Source organism: Leptosomus discolor, chromosome 4 (genome assembly GCF_034619465.1).
Source record: "Leptosomus discolor isolate bLepDis1 chromosome 4, bLepDis1.hap2, whole genome shotgun sequence".
Taxonomy (NCBI): Eukaryota; Metazoa; Chordata; class Aves; order Leptosomiformes; family Leptosomidae; genus Leptosomus; species Leptosomus discolor.
Window position 1 is genome coordinate 33,689,944 of NC_141394.1, and position 14,584 is coordinate 33,704,527.

General features: G+C 36.9%; 1 protein-coding gene across 9 annotated transcripts in view; it reads right to left on the reverse strand.

Annotated features, from left to right (window-relative positions):
• TENM3 (teneurin transmembrane protein 3) overlaps positions 1-14,584 on the reverse strand; it is a 323,167-nt gene that overhangs the window by 58,828 nt on the left and 249,755 nt on the right. For 4 of the 9 annotated variants that reach the window (XM_086464013.1, XM_086464012.1, XM_086464011.1 and 1 more), the window contains one exon: positions 3,135-3,281. In XM_086464013.1, the coding sequence (XP_086320139.1) occupies positions 3,135-3,281 (147 nt within the window). Of the gene's footprint in view, positions 1-3,134; positions 3,282-4,205; positions 4,227-5,800; positions 5,828-14,584 lie in introns of all 9 variants that reach the window. The other 5 variants (XM_086464009.1, XM_086464008.1, XM_086464007.1 and 2 more) reach the window with 4 other exon arrangements.

Genomic DNA, 14,584 nt, shown 5'->3' on the forward strand with positions numbered 1-14,584 from the left:
ATTCTTTTTGCTCAGCATTTGCTATGAGCCACTATCAGAGAAGAGGCCCCGGTTTAGGTAATCTTTAGGCTGAATTTGTACTGCCCTGTGACAATGCTTATCAAGAGTAAGCTATCCTAGCCTATGCAAGTAATTAAAATACACTAGTGCTAAGTACGCTTTGCTTTATTACAGTATTTATTTTCATTTTAGTAATAAAAGAATATTAATAATCCCTTATATCCTGCTGGTGGAAACCTCTAACTACTCTTAATTGGATAGGAGCTAATAAAAGCAAACTTAAAGGAATCTGTTCAATAAAGACCTACCTAAACTAAAGAGTAAACAGCTTATTCTTCCTACAGTGATGATAGAACGTGTCCCACTTTGTTAAAGTAAAACAGTGACAGATTTTTTTTCCCCAAGTAAAGAAGTTAGGCATATTCCACCCACAGATGACTCTGACTTCCCCTCTCCCCATGAAGCCACTAGGAGTCTAATTCAGCCTTAAAGTCTGCTTGTTGCACACACATTGCTCGTGGGTTGCTAACATGTAAAGAAAATTCTGTATTTTATTGTCCAGAACAAACACATGGAAGAATAAAGAGTGATCCTTAAAGAGAAAGGAAATGGTCTGCAAGACCCTCAGAAATCTGTATTAAAAGAAGATAAGTAATAATCATCCTATCATGTGTCAATAATATCTAGAAGGGAAAATGATCAAGTATGCCTTGATGTCATTAGCATTTCCTATGGTGAATATTCCCCTTGAGGTCCTTGGGATGCTCATGTTCACAGAATTTGAACAATCAGCCCCATAAAGAGCTCAGAATCAAAGGAACAGCATACACTGTTATTAATGAATTATAATAATATTAATGTATGAAATATATTTTATCTACTGTAGAATAAAACATGAACATTAACCACAGCATATCAATTTGCTAACAACCAAGATAACTTTAATTATATAACCACTGAGCCTAGTGCAATGTAAATCACACTACCTGCAGTCATGGTATAAATTCAGCATAAGTGCTTAGATAATCTAATCTCCCACAATAAACAAATACAGCAGAGGCATCCTTGTGCCATTCCCTGTAGCTGTCTGGAATTTGAATGGCTTGCTCCAGAGATTAGTGGGCTGATTACAGGTACTCTTGTAAAGGGAAGAAACACTGCTTCTCTTTCCAGGTGGGTTTCTGGCAAAGATGACTCTTTTCCCAGTTTTGTTTGGTAGGCTTCCAGCTCTTAATTTAATTTAACTGTTATATTTTAATCCTTTTCCTCAGCCACTAGTCTAAGACTGAAGTAAATATGCTCTGTACTGAAGCATATAAATTAAAATAAGGTACACTGAAAGAGAAATGCCAGTGATAAATAGCATCATATAGGTCAATCATGGCCGAACAACTGTTTGGTCAATCCCTTCCTCATACATAGTTTTATAATGTCTGTAAAGGAAATAATGAAAAAAACTGAGAGAAAAAAAAGCAACAAAATAATCAGCATTAGACTTTTTTTTTTCAATAGTTCTTTCTTCTTCAAGTTTAAGTCATCCTATTAGATCCTTCTACTCCAGTTCCTCATTCCTTTTCTCCTTTTTCTCACTAACAGCTATTACTGTTTTCAGTCTGAAGGAGCATCTTCTTTTCTCTTCTTCCGTTTACATGCATTCCTGTTCACCTTGCTCCTTTTCCTCCCATTGCTCTGTTATCTGCTCTTGACTCTCCCTCTGATACCACGCCCTTCTGTTAACTTTAACGTCTACTGAATCTGTTTTAGTCTACCACTGGGCTTTCAGCTTTTTCTCCCTCCACGATCTAATTTTTTTCCTCCAAGTTGTTTATGCTCTAACGTAGTTTCTCCTCCTCCTGCTTTGTCTCTTTTTAAGTTTGCAGGTTTCTCTTTCTTCCTTATGTTCATAATCCCCTGGCCCACGTGAACTTATTTCCCAAGCAGCCCATGTCTGCATGGAAATGCTATGGCTCATCGTCCCTCTTGCTCCCTTCTACATGCAGAAATTCAGCTTCGCACTAGCTCAGATTGCGCACATCACATTGTGTCAGAGTCTTTAGGCCCCTAAATGTGCAAAACTGACTTAAAATATACACTATGTAATGGAGAAGGACGACAAATCAAATGACGTGTAAAGCAATAAACAGCAGCACTGTTTTAACTGTGTTATTTTCCTCGGGAAGCAAATGCTGCTGTTATTTATAGTTTGTGATGTCTAAGATCCCAACCGCAGTCAGGATATGAGAGTAAACAGCCAACCAGCAATAGCAAAGGCCTATGCAGTCTAAAGCTGAAAAACAAAGTCACAGATGACTTTATCATCATCCAGAGGCCCTAATGGAGTTTCTTATCTCTGCTCTGAATCTGAAAGTGTTAAACAAAAAGTGTTGATGAGAGAAGGGGAAGACAGACAGACAATAAAAGCATTATGCTGATCTAATATTTGACTGCATTCACATTTAATCTTGTTTTTGTGTGTTTTTTTGTGTGATTCTGGAGTCATGCCAGAGTCACAGCCTCTCTACCTTCCCTACCCTACAACAGTGATTGCAGATTGATTCCTTAAGTCAACAGTTCTGCCTGCATCTCGCTGAAGATTGTTACCTGTCACCTGAATGACAGACGGCAGAAAAAGCAAGTTAAAAAAAAAGACTTCTGGGAGCATCCTGTCAGTTATCTGAGCGTTCACAGGCTATGGAGGGATAAGATCTCTGTAGACCTGGCAACCAATTGTTTCCAGCAATAGTATCATAGGTCAAAATGTAAACTCTTCGTTTGGCCTCTTCTCTTGGGATAATTTCCTTGTGAAAATTTGAACTACTTTCTTTCTTTTCCCCTCCACTACGGTTCACTGAGTTGAGACTATATTTTATTCCAGCAGAAAAGAACATTGCAGGGAAACTAAGGTTGACACCCATCATTTTCTACGGACATATCTCATCGGTCACAAGCAGCTTGTAAGGCTTTGCTGATATGCCATATAAAAACACTGAATACCGCAGCGTGTTCTTGCAGGCATAAGAGCTAGTAAAATGCATGTATGGTTCTCGTGGCAGTATATTTCATCACCTGACTGTAAAATTTCCATTCCTCAACACGTTCTCCTGAGTGTCAAAGATCCAGTTGGTATATCTTACCTCCTTCGTTGTCCTTACTATCAGTGCAGAGAGTTTCCATTGCTACGTCACAGCCTGCTCCCCTCCATCCTGGCTGGCAGACACAGTGCCAGCCGTTTTGGTCCAGCGTGCACCTCCCATTGCTGTTGCACAAGCCAGGGCAGCCCTCTGTTGAAACAGACAAAGAAAAAAAATCACGAGTGATTTAAATATTGCAATTATAGAAAAAGAAAAAAAAATACAAACAAGGGACACTTACTGGGAACAGGCCTTAAGAACAGCACAAATACTGTAATTGCACATGGAGTGGAACAGCAACATTACCTGGGGAACGTAATTCTTAACAAAGTGGCATCTTTGATTGGCCTGACACTTGAGACACCACTTACCTGTACAGGCAGGAAATAAATGCACCAATCCTCTAAATACCTGCAGGCCAGACAAAATTAAGTTTGGTTTTTAATTTTTTTTTTTTTTTTTTTTGGCAAAGTAACAAGAGATGAGTGCATAGTGCAAACACAGCTGTGTAAAATGATACATTTTTCTCATAGAATAGATCATTATTTGCTCTATGCAGCATTGGTTACTTACTGGCACAAATGTTTAAGCTCCCTGTTACTATGAACAAATCCCTCCAAATTCTTAAGTAGGAAAACGGGTATGATTTTAGGCACGTAATAAAAGAGAACATTAACTTTATCTAGTCTCAGAGTTGCCGTATATTCATGTGAAATTACAGTGCATTAAATAATTGCACAAAGTATAGGCCAGTTTTAATGACTATACTTTATGCCAAAAATACATTCCTTTTCACAGAATAAGCGAAGCCCAGGAAATAGTGAAGCAGCTTAGCATCTATTCTAACAAACATTAGGATTCAGGCTGCATACGGATGGGACAGGACCAACAGGATTTTCAACTAAATGTAATAGCTGTGCGTATTTGATTACTTAGGACGGACAAAATGAAATACCATAAGGACCACAATAAAACATTGATAGACTGAACAAAAACACGGTAGTGACGTGCTTCAAGACAGATAGCAGAGAGTGATTTTTTGTGACAATCTCCCTAAGGCTTTTGTGCTGTTACCTTTATATCCTATCTTGTCTGCTTTTATGGCCAAGGAGGGAAAATTTGGGAAACAATTAAAATAATTTAATATATCCGAAATCGATAATTGTTTTCAGTCTAACATTGCATTAAAAAAACAGTATCTGTCACTTCCTAGTGATGAAATCTGGCATGCAGCCAACATGATCTGTATGAGGATGACAACACTATAAATATGTAGATTTTGGTGCTCCTTATCTATGACTATGATAAGACACTGACAGAAGCAAGTACAGATGTGGCACTAAGTACCTTATGAGAAGGTGGCTACAGATCAGATACTTTTGGACACAACAATTTTCTGTAAACTTTTATCACAAAACCCTAAGGAACTGGCTAAACACTTCTTCACTTTGTAGTAGTACTATCTATGTGAACTAATCTACTGACCCATTTTGGTTAAGCTTAGCTGAGCTTAGAACAGTCTTTCAAAAGTAATAGTCTATTTTTTTCGTCTAAAGTCTTTTGAATTTACTGACTCCTTTCAACCACGTAGCTCCAAATTACAAACATGCCCAGAAAAAGGTTATAAAGGTTGCTTAACTCTTGTCAAATTACTCTTACAAGGCAGAGAATCAGGAAAACCTCTTGTGAGGAAGGACGGTGATGCTACCATTATGGATCTTTTGCCATCATGCCAGCCTTGCTACTCTTACTCTTTCAGACTGTAGCTGCTAATAGTATTTGTTGATGTACTAAGAGCTATTTTTTTCTTAATCTTTCTTCTCTTTAATTTATGGAAGACTTACATATTTAATTGCAATACTGATAGTTTTAGGAGTCAACTGGGTACACTTGAGACTTATTGTGTGAAAGCCTGGATATTGCCATGAATATTGCCATATTCTAATGAAAAAAACACAAATAAGGAATAGAGAAAGATACTCAAGGAAAGAGGGGTAGGAATATTTTAAACATTTTTCTAAATCAATTTTTCACCATAACTGAAGATACAAGGATCTTTGCTGTTTCATGTTAGGCTTTTGCATCCTTGAACCTTTTAATTGAAAATGTTGCATAAAGTGTGCAAGCTTTTTCTAGCTTCATACAAAATACAAGTCATAATTTCCTATAGATTTTCTACATTCAGATAAACAAAAGCTTAAAAGCCTGGGGTATTCTATTGGGCTGTCTATATGTAAACACACACATATCTATAATGCATCTGTTCTTTAGAACTAATGACACCTGTTCTGTGACAAGAGTATCACTTTGCTTTGTTTCCTAAATATTTACAGTTTTGTAGGCAGAGGTCCAATGACAAAACTAACAAAGAAAAAGCACCAAACAGCAAATGAATACTATCTTCAGTTTTTGGTTCAAACAAAATCTCATACATGTATACAGTTTGAATATAAATGTATAATTACTATTAAAATGTTATTATATAACATAAGCAAGATTTCATTTTTAATTTGAGATGAGTTGGAAGTCATACGAGTTAAATCTACAAATCATGGAATGTATGTAAGAGAAGGTTCTTTTGCCCAGACTAGTACGTTTGTAACTATATATTCATATCAAAAAAGTACATGTAGGTATAGGCATGTCATCAAAGAGCAAATATACAGTACCTTTCACTATCTTATCCAAATAGTGAGCTTGAGAATTAAAAAGAAAAAAAAAACAGACAGACATTTCAGAAGTGTCACATAAAACAAGAATTGTTCAGAATTCACATGCAAATCAAGCAGGTGTACCTGACATGAGAGGTCTTACATTACAAAATGAAAATGTACTTCAAAGCTTTTAAAAATACAAGAAATTCTCTTTTCAGCAAACATCATCATAGTTCAATGAAACTATTTCAGAAAGGAGGTCTGCAGAAGAAAGGGATGCTACCTTTCTGAGACTACGTTTTTCTTCTAACTTCACATGCTTTGATTTTTATGTATAACAAAAATATAATCAAAGCTAGTTAAAAAATTCAATTTTCAACACAATGGAGGAGTAATTACTTAGCTTATGAGCTTTAAAACACTCACGATACTGGAAGATCTTTGATTTGCCGGTCATATATGACTCCGACAGCATAACCAGCATACTATTTTAATTCTGATTGGATTAACAGGATTTTTAAAAGGAATAGTTTTATTCTGCTTTAATTCAGTCATAGTTATTCTTCCGAGCACAGACACCAAGTATATAAAATAACTTAGATCATATATATGCGGTGGAAGAGGGTGTAGTGGGGTTAGTAGCATGGTGATTCGTTTCATTTGGAAAAATCGGTGAAAATTAAACTTAGGCTTTAGATGTACAAAAATAAGTAAGATGGTATATCCAAGAATAGCGAGATTTTTTTTTCATAAGTTATGACACTTGAAATTTCACAAAAAATTTGAGGAGGCAGATGGATGAATGACAGACAGAGCACAAGATGGATTTAAAGCAACAGGCACTACTTTTAGTACACGAAACACTGCAGAGATGGGTTATACGTTCCCTCCTTACTTTCAGTGAACAGACATCAACTGCAGTTGTGTTATAAGAGTTAATGTCATATAGCAAAACCATGCAGGACAGGTCCATCGCAGGCTACCAAACCCAGCTACCTGCACATAAGGTGATGGGATCTTACAGACCATTGCAGTGGGGACATGCCAAGCTGAGTCAACAATGTTGGATTCAATCCCCTAGTTTTTGCTGCGGACAAGGTCTCTCTCTCAACAGAGCCCTCACGGGCTCTCTTACTTTCAAAATCTGACCTTTTCTAAATCCCTGCTGGACAATGGCCCTGTTTGGCAAGTACTCTGTCACTTGCTATTATCCCTCAACTTTGTGCCTTGGATGGGTAAGAAAGCCATTTGCAACCATGGCCTTTCCTCCAGTTTGGATGAATTGGAAAAAGCTCTTCCCGAGTCTAAGGAGAGAGGTGATAAGACATGTAGTCTCACAGAAGCCACAGTCACTGCTATGACTAAGAGATGGAAACTTTCTAGTTTCCCTCTCTGAAAGAAAGTGTCAGGTGCCCACCGCACAGTTAATTCTTGGTGTCTGTTTTTTTTTTTTTTTTCTATAATGGCAAGGTTAAAAGGAGGCAAAGTAAGGAGATGAAAACGTCAATTACAGAACATTTAGAACAGCAGTGACAAACTAAGTAGCTTTTCACATCAACCACAAACAAAAAGAAAAGTTATACAGTGGCATGTCAGGGTGGATCAAATTCTTCGCTTACTCATCCAATATAATTCCCCTTGTTCCTACACAGCTGCTCTTAGAACATGGTGTAGTACGTGTGGAGGAAAAAATCAAGCTTTATTTTATAAAATGGAAGCAATTAGGTCTGTCTGGGGAATGCATCTGTCCACCAGTGAAACATTAAGTGCCTCTACAAATGCAGGGATAGGTAACAAGACAGAACATTAAAAAAAAAGCTCCTAGGCAAACAGTCCTTGCAATCATAGGCCCTCACATGCTTTTTCCTTTCAGGAATCCAATCTGCATTAAAAAAACCCAAGGATTAAGAAAACACTTTTTAAGATTTATTGTATCCAGTAGTCTTATAAGAAGTCAGCCCCAGACCATAAAATTATAGTGCTTGGAAAACAAGTTCTGCCTTCCAGCTTCCTTGTAATCGTGGTCAGTTGACATTAAGGACAACGTTAGAAACTATTTTGGTTAACAGGCAGCATTCTAGAAGAATCAAAAAGCAGAAAGCCAGTGACCAAAAATAGTATAACTTTGCAGTGAAGTTTAATTAGCCATGCCATCTTCCTTATCTTCATGGCACTGAGCTGAAACAGGAATGAACCCATCTCTGTGTTGAAGTACGAAATACAGGCTTTTTCCCCTCTGTATAGAGAATTCTGGGTGGGATTTGGAGCACTTCAGTAGGATGCAAGCATCTCAGCTGGCAAGAGATTTACACATCTGGCACATGTGGGTTATGTTAAGTCTTTAAAAAGTCTAATTACAGACCAGGCAATATACTTACAAGGGTTTTCTTGCAGGGTTTAAGACTGTGAAATCTAAAATCTTGCTATTATTTCTAGGAGTAGGGGGACTTCATATAGCTCCAAATGGAATGAAGAAAAACAAAAATGAAAATATAAAATCTGTACATTTTTTAGGACAGTAAAAATCTCAGAAGATGTAAGTGGCATTCAAAATTAATATAACATAGAATATAAATGATGTTATCAATGTGTGTGGATGTTTATATAAATATGTGGCAGATTAATATATTTTACAAAGAACTGATAACAGTCAGGCAAATTCACATTTAACATGGCATATTTCATAACCAGTCAAAACCCCGACAGTTTTTTTTAAGTTTAATGTCTCCCATTAGTTTCTTATCAGAGATGTTAAGTCGGTGTCTTCCTTAGATTATTCACATGCTACTTCCTCCAGGTACGACAGAACTGCCACAGAATAAAAGTACATATTAAATCCATTTATCCCAATCAGCTCCTGTTTAAATCAGCATGAGTCACATACCCATTGATTTGATGTTCCTTAATTGGTACTTACAACACTGCTTTATTCTGATTATTCTGTCATGAAGGATTATAATGGTGACATGCTTCCAAATACCATATAGTAAATTTGTATTTCTGTAAGTTTACATTATTATCCTCCACCAGGCATCTTCACCTATCATAATCTTTGTAACCTGTAGACTAGACTACAACATGCCACATATTTTTTGTAGTGTATATATAGTCCCATTACAGTGTTAACTAAACAGCTCCACAAGAGTCATGAGTTACTTTGCTGTAAGAGCAGAATTTGACCTCATAGCACCACCAGATGTGAAGCAAAATTACAAATGAATGTGACCAAAGTCATGTTGATCAACGTCTGCCTATATTAAAAGCCACTTTTAAGGTTTTTTGCTTCCTGCACCTTGAAAGTGTGCACCAAACCCTTGCCTCCTCTCCACTAATACCACCAGCTTTCTCCTTTCCTTACTGTGTTACAGCCTCTCCCTCTAAAAGAAAACAGAAAGGAGAAATTAGAAGGAGAGACGAAAGCCAAAGGGGGGAAGAAAATAAAAAGATTATGAAAAAATAATTTCAGTATGCAGTGACAATGAAGAACACTGTGCTGCTCCTCTCCGAGCAAGCTCTGCTTTGCTCACTCCTCTCATCTCCTGCAATCCCCATTCACTGGAGAACAACTGCATACATATATCTGCCACCAATGCAAACTTCATGCTTTCAGACATAGATCTTCTACAGGAAGATGTGAACAACCGATCTTGCATCCGTCATGTTTACATTGCTACATAACCTTGCACCAAGAGTCATATAAGGAGATGCTAGGTAAAAATGTCATCTTAATTTCTAAGTAGAAAAACTGATTGTAAACAAACTATGGTATGTTGATAGCATACTGTTTCCCTTAAGCTTTCTATACATTTATCTATTTGTTTAAAGTTTTACTATCTTCACTTAATGTTTTAATTAATTTTTAATATTTGTCCAAAACTCTGTTTACAACCCATATGACAAACAAAAAAACCCCACATTACAAGAATATCATAAGAGTGGCCAAGTCAAACACCCAAAAGGTAGGCAATGCCAGGTTTATGACTACTTGTGCAATTTTTATACCCTTCGTCAATGTACAGAGCTGACACTGCCCATTCAGCACTCATTCCCTCATGAACAACAAACGGCTGATGGCCTAGTAGCAGGCATACCATGCTAACCAAAACAAAGAAGTAACTGTTTTCTTACAGACTCTAGAGTCAAAATTACTTAGTATAGTACCTTCACAATGCTGCTGAGAACAGAGAATGCATTCTTATTTCATTTTACCTTAGCATAACTAAGGCATAGAAAGACTGAAGTGAGAAGTCTCCATCCACTCATCTGCAAACACCTATGATGTGATTTTCCAGAACTAGGATTTCATACACAAACCAGCATTTTAGCAATTCACACACAAGCAAGTCAGGTCCCCAGAAAATGAAGGACAGTCAGAGGACACCTCTTTAAATTTTGCCTTTGCGAATGACTAACAGAAAACACATGGTAGAAGCAAGGGTGGAATCCAGTTCTTCAAAATAATTCTTAAGCAGGAGATCACCCCGTGCACTAGTCTCTGGCACAAATGAAGTGGAGTTTTTGCACGCAACAGCCCTTCAAAGCCTTGCAATGACAAACCTGATTTAAGAACGTTTCACAGACACTTGCCAACAGAAGTGAAACTCTGAGAGTTCTGTTGCAAGCTTTAGGGAGAAAGCAGTTTGTGTGAACAGGTTTTTGTGCTTGTTTTGAGTGAACTGGAACAAAACTCAGAGTTGACAGCTCTGGTCTGACCCCTCTAACCTATTCAAGACTCTGTCTGTGGTGGTTTACTTCTCCTGACCTGGCTACCAGATCAGCCTTAAGTTTCTTTCATTTCCACCCAGCCACAGTTTAAGAATCATGCCAATTAAAACATCTCTTGAACACAAAACCCCAAATATTCCTTACGATATTTAAATCCAGAATTTCTTAACCTACCCACAGCAAAGTCAGGGAATAGCATATTGATCCCTTTAAGCAGCTGCTTTTACTCTTGAAGGCTGACTGAAAACCACCATGCTTCCATATGCAATTTCTGAGGAGCTCCACGCCTCTACCAGAAAACTTACAGGAGTCCAGAATTCATGAAATTTTACAGCCGCTGTTCTAGCCTGTCTTCAGAGGGGTTCGCTCATGTCAAATTCATCATCCACTTCAGCCCTTTCAAATCCTCTTCTGCCTGCTGAGCTGCTTCCTAACTTGAATTTGTGCAGCTGATTATTCCTACTGAAGCACAGAACCCAGCATTTGTTGAATTGCACCTTATTTTTCTGCATAGGCTGTGCTATTTGTTAAAGTAATTCTAAATTCTTGTCCTGGCTTCCAAAGTGCTTGGGGGCAGTGGGCTTTGGTATGATTTGCAAATGTAATTCTCTCTATTCATCACTGAACAGTACTGAAAGCACATGTTCCTCCACTGTAAGCAGCTCATGGTCGTCATCCTTTCTCTGAGTTTATAAGAACCTTGTCTTAAACACACCATATGTTCAGAGCATTGCTGCCAATAGAGGAGGATTACAAACATTCTTCTCTTTTGATACTTTTCTACTCCTAAATTCCCATCTTGCCCTTCTTGTAAAGAAGAACACATGGATGGAATAATAATTTCAGGCAATTTTCTTTGTTCTCCTCCCTACATAGGCAAAAACTTAATCCTCACCCTGAAATCATACCTTCTTCATCAATTCTGCAGTTTTCTCCAATGTCTATGTAGACCTGCAGCAGAGATATCTGCTGCATATGTCTCTCCACAGAAACCTGATTTCACTGCAATTTATCCCTTGCTAAAGCCGCAACCACTCTTTGCAGAAATCATTTATGGATTTTTGAGTACAAAGGCACATAAGCCTTTGTAGATTTTTGTTTTGGAGTCTTTCACTATTTTATAGTAAAGTAAGATTTCTCATAATTGTTACTGGAAAGCCACATGTATCTTAGAATAAAAGAGTCAGGTGCTTTTAAGGATATAGTAGACATAGGAAGTTTGGGACTGCTGGTAAGTTCATGAGTTCTTATTTAACACCTATTTAGTTGTAAGAGGATTTATAAGAAAGGGTATATACCATTAAGGATTTAAAACTGTCCTACATGTACAGGCTGAAAGAGTTCAAATACCTATTTGAGACCTCTGACAAACTTGCAAAGACCTACCTCAGATGCAGGTAAAACCTGACACTTACAGTAAGAACTGTGTGAAAGATAAATTTGGCTTGAAAATGTATAAGGGGATGGAATGGGACAAGAAACATTATTGTTTCCATCCTTCTTCCTGACTGGAAGTACTTTCAGAATGTGTCTGATCAGTATGCAGCTATACATCCTACAAAAGTACTTACTTTCTGGCCACTTCAGCTCAAGTAAGCTTTGCAACATGTTTTAAAATTCTTCACATCTCAGAGGATTATGCTGTTTTCTGAAAATGTGCCTAATGTGAACTTCACATGTGGTCCTCATTTAAATGCAAATCAACCAATTAGCAATTTAAAGTATGCTAACAGATAATTTGTATTTGAGATACTTGGTCTTGAAATGTGTTAAGGCCTGACCAATAATACACTTTGTTTCACAGCCTCAGATATGCACACACCATCTAAAATTTATCTGGTAATTGACTATTTTTATAGTTACCAAACGTACAAATATTTTGCCTATTCAGGGTTTGGCCTGACAAATTAATAACATGCCCTTCAGGCACAGAAAAGCCTCAAAACCATATTTGTTCTAAATTTCATGAAATCTTGTTAAACTGTGGTTATCAGTGGGCTGGGTGCCAAGAAAGTAATCAATCTTTGCTTTTTCATGGAGTGTTTGCATTGAGGGTGCAGGTATAAATATTATGGTGAAATCCCAACTCCAATGTAGTCAGGTGTTTTGAAAGTAGGATTTCACTCACAATATTGTGGTGAACTAATTGATATTTGCTATAATTACTTTTGTATTTTTGGTTGATTTTATCTGAGAATAAACTGTTTGAATGTCAAAGGTCATACCTTCATTCAGACACAACCTTACTTTTCAGATGACATTTGTACTGAGGTATAAGTCCATGCACTCAAAACTAAGGAAAACCCCATAAATTTAGGAATTTTGATAATTACAGAATATATTCATAGAGCAGTAACTATTTCAATATGAAGGACAAAAATTTCCTTCTGAGCAAAACTCTAAAATCTCAAAAGGCTCTTAAAATATAAGAAGAATTCTTGGCATGAGTGTATTAAGATACATTAAATACCTAACACATTAAAACACTATGAAATGTGAATATTCTCGGTAATTTAAACTTCAGAGAAAAGTAAACCATTCTTGGCAACTTAGCATCAGTACTAAAATGACAGTGGTCACCACAATATCTGTTATCCACGCTGCTCTCCCTCTAACCTGCAAATGCGGAGAAGATCAATCAAGCCCTCAAACTGGTCCGTGACTTACTTTGGCAAGCCCATACTTCAAAAATACATAGCGTCATGATATATAGCCATATCAAGTTTTCTATAAGCACTTCCTTTAATTAACAGGAGGAACACATATGTCTTGACTTATGCTCTGATCTTATAAACAGATAAAGTGTCAGTTCCCTGTAGTCATATCTGAAATCTGTAATATACGGAGCCCTAAGCTAAACATGTGTTGACCATGTAACTTAGTGGACGAGATTACTTCTTAGCATTCCTCAACAACTAGCAGTACTTCTGAGCTTACACTGCTCACAGTCACATAGAAAACCAGAACACAAATGCCTTCATGTTTGTCTCTAGTCAGAAAACCACTTTAAGCAGTCACCAGGACAGAGTCTGTACCAAGAGAAACACACATATGGGAGTATGCTCTAGATATCACTTATTTCTTTCACAATTCTGAATATCTAAATCAGATGACTTTCCTGTTTTTACAGCTAAAATAGCTGAAATAAGAAATTTCTTGCTGAAGAAAATTTATTTTTAGTTTGATTGGTTTGAATGTCATGTTAGCAACTTTTGATGCAAAGAAAAAGGTTAAAATAAGTACTTTGCTGTCCCTTACTGTTTTTGTTTTTTTTTTTTCCCAATTAAACTTTAGGGGAAATTCTTAGAAGATAAACCAATCAGATCCCAGTTCTCACTGAAATATAAACATATTACAAGATGTACACTTCTACAGTGGACCACCATTCGATCTGAATTTCAGTTCTGCATACCAGATAAAGTAGCCTCACGCAGCATTCAAAAGTAGCATCAAAGTACCATGATGCTAACTTTAGCCCTCCTGAGGGATTAATAAGAATGCTTAATGACATTAATCCACATTTAGATCACTTACGTTTAACGACATGCTTTCCATGCATACATATATAAATATTAATTTTGGACTGAAAGATAATTGTTCAACGCGATAACAATTAAACAGCTGTAACCTGTCTCATGTGTTAACTAATGGAGCTGCAGGCAACCTCCATAAACAGATGGTCTTACCCACCCATGCTTAATGTTAAAGACTTTTTAAAAAAGAGGTGTTGACAAATCTGAACAAGAAGGCATCGTTTTAATGCAAATTGGCCAATTTGCAATTTAGATTACTCAAAAACTAATTTGGTCTATAGAAAAAATTAGGCTGCATTGTAAAACTGAGAAGTTACACAGCCCATGGATATAGCAGATTCCCCACCAACATAATTATTTACTAATTTCATTCAGCTAACAGAGTTTAATGGAAAAGCAGCTGGAAAAGTATTCATATTTATGGGCTTCCTGTGACAGTTACCTTAATTTACTCATGGCACAAGTCAGTTATATCACAAAAAATAATAGACTTTCTGAAATAGCATCTGTTCCAATCTCACAAAACAACTACTCAGACAGG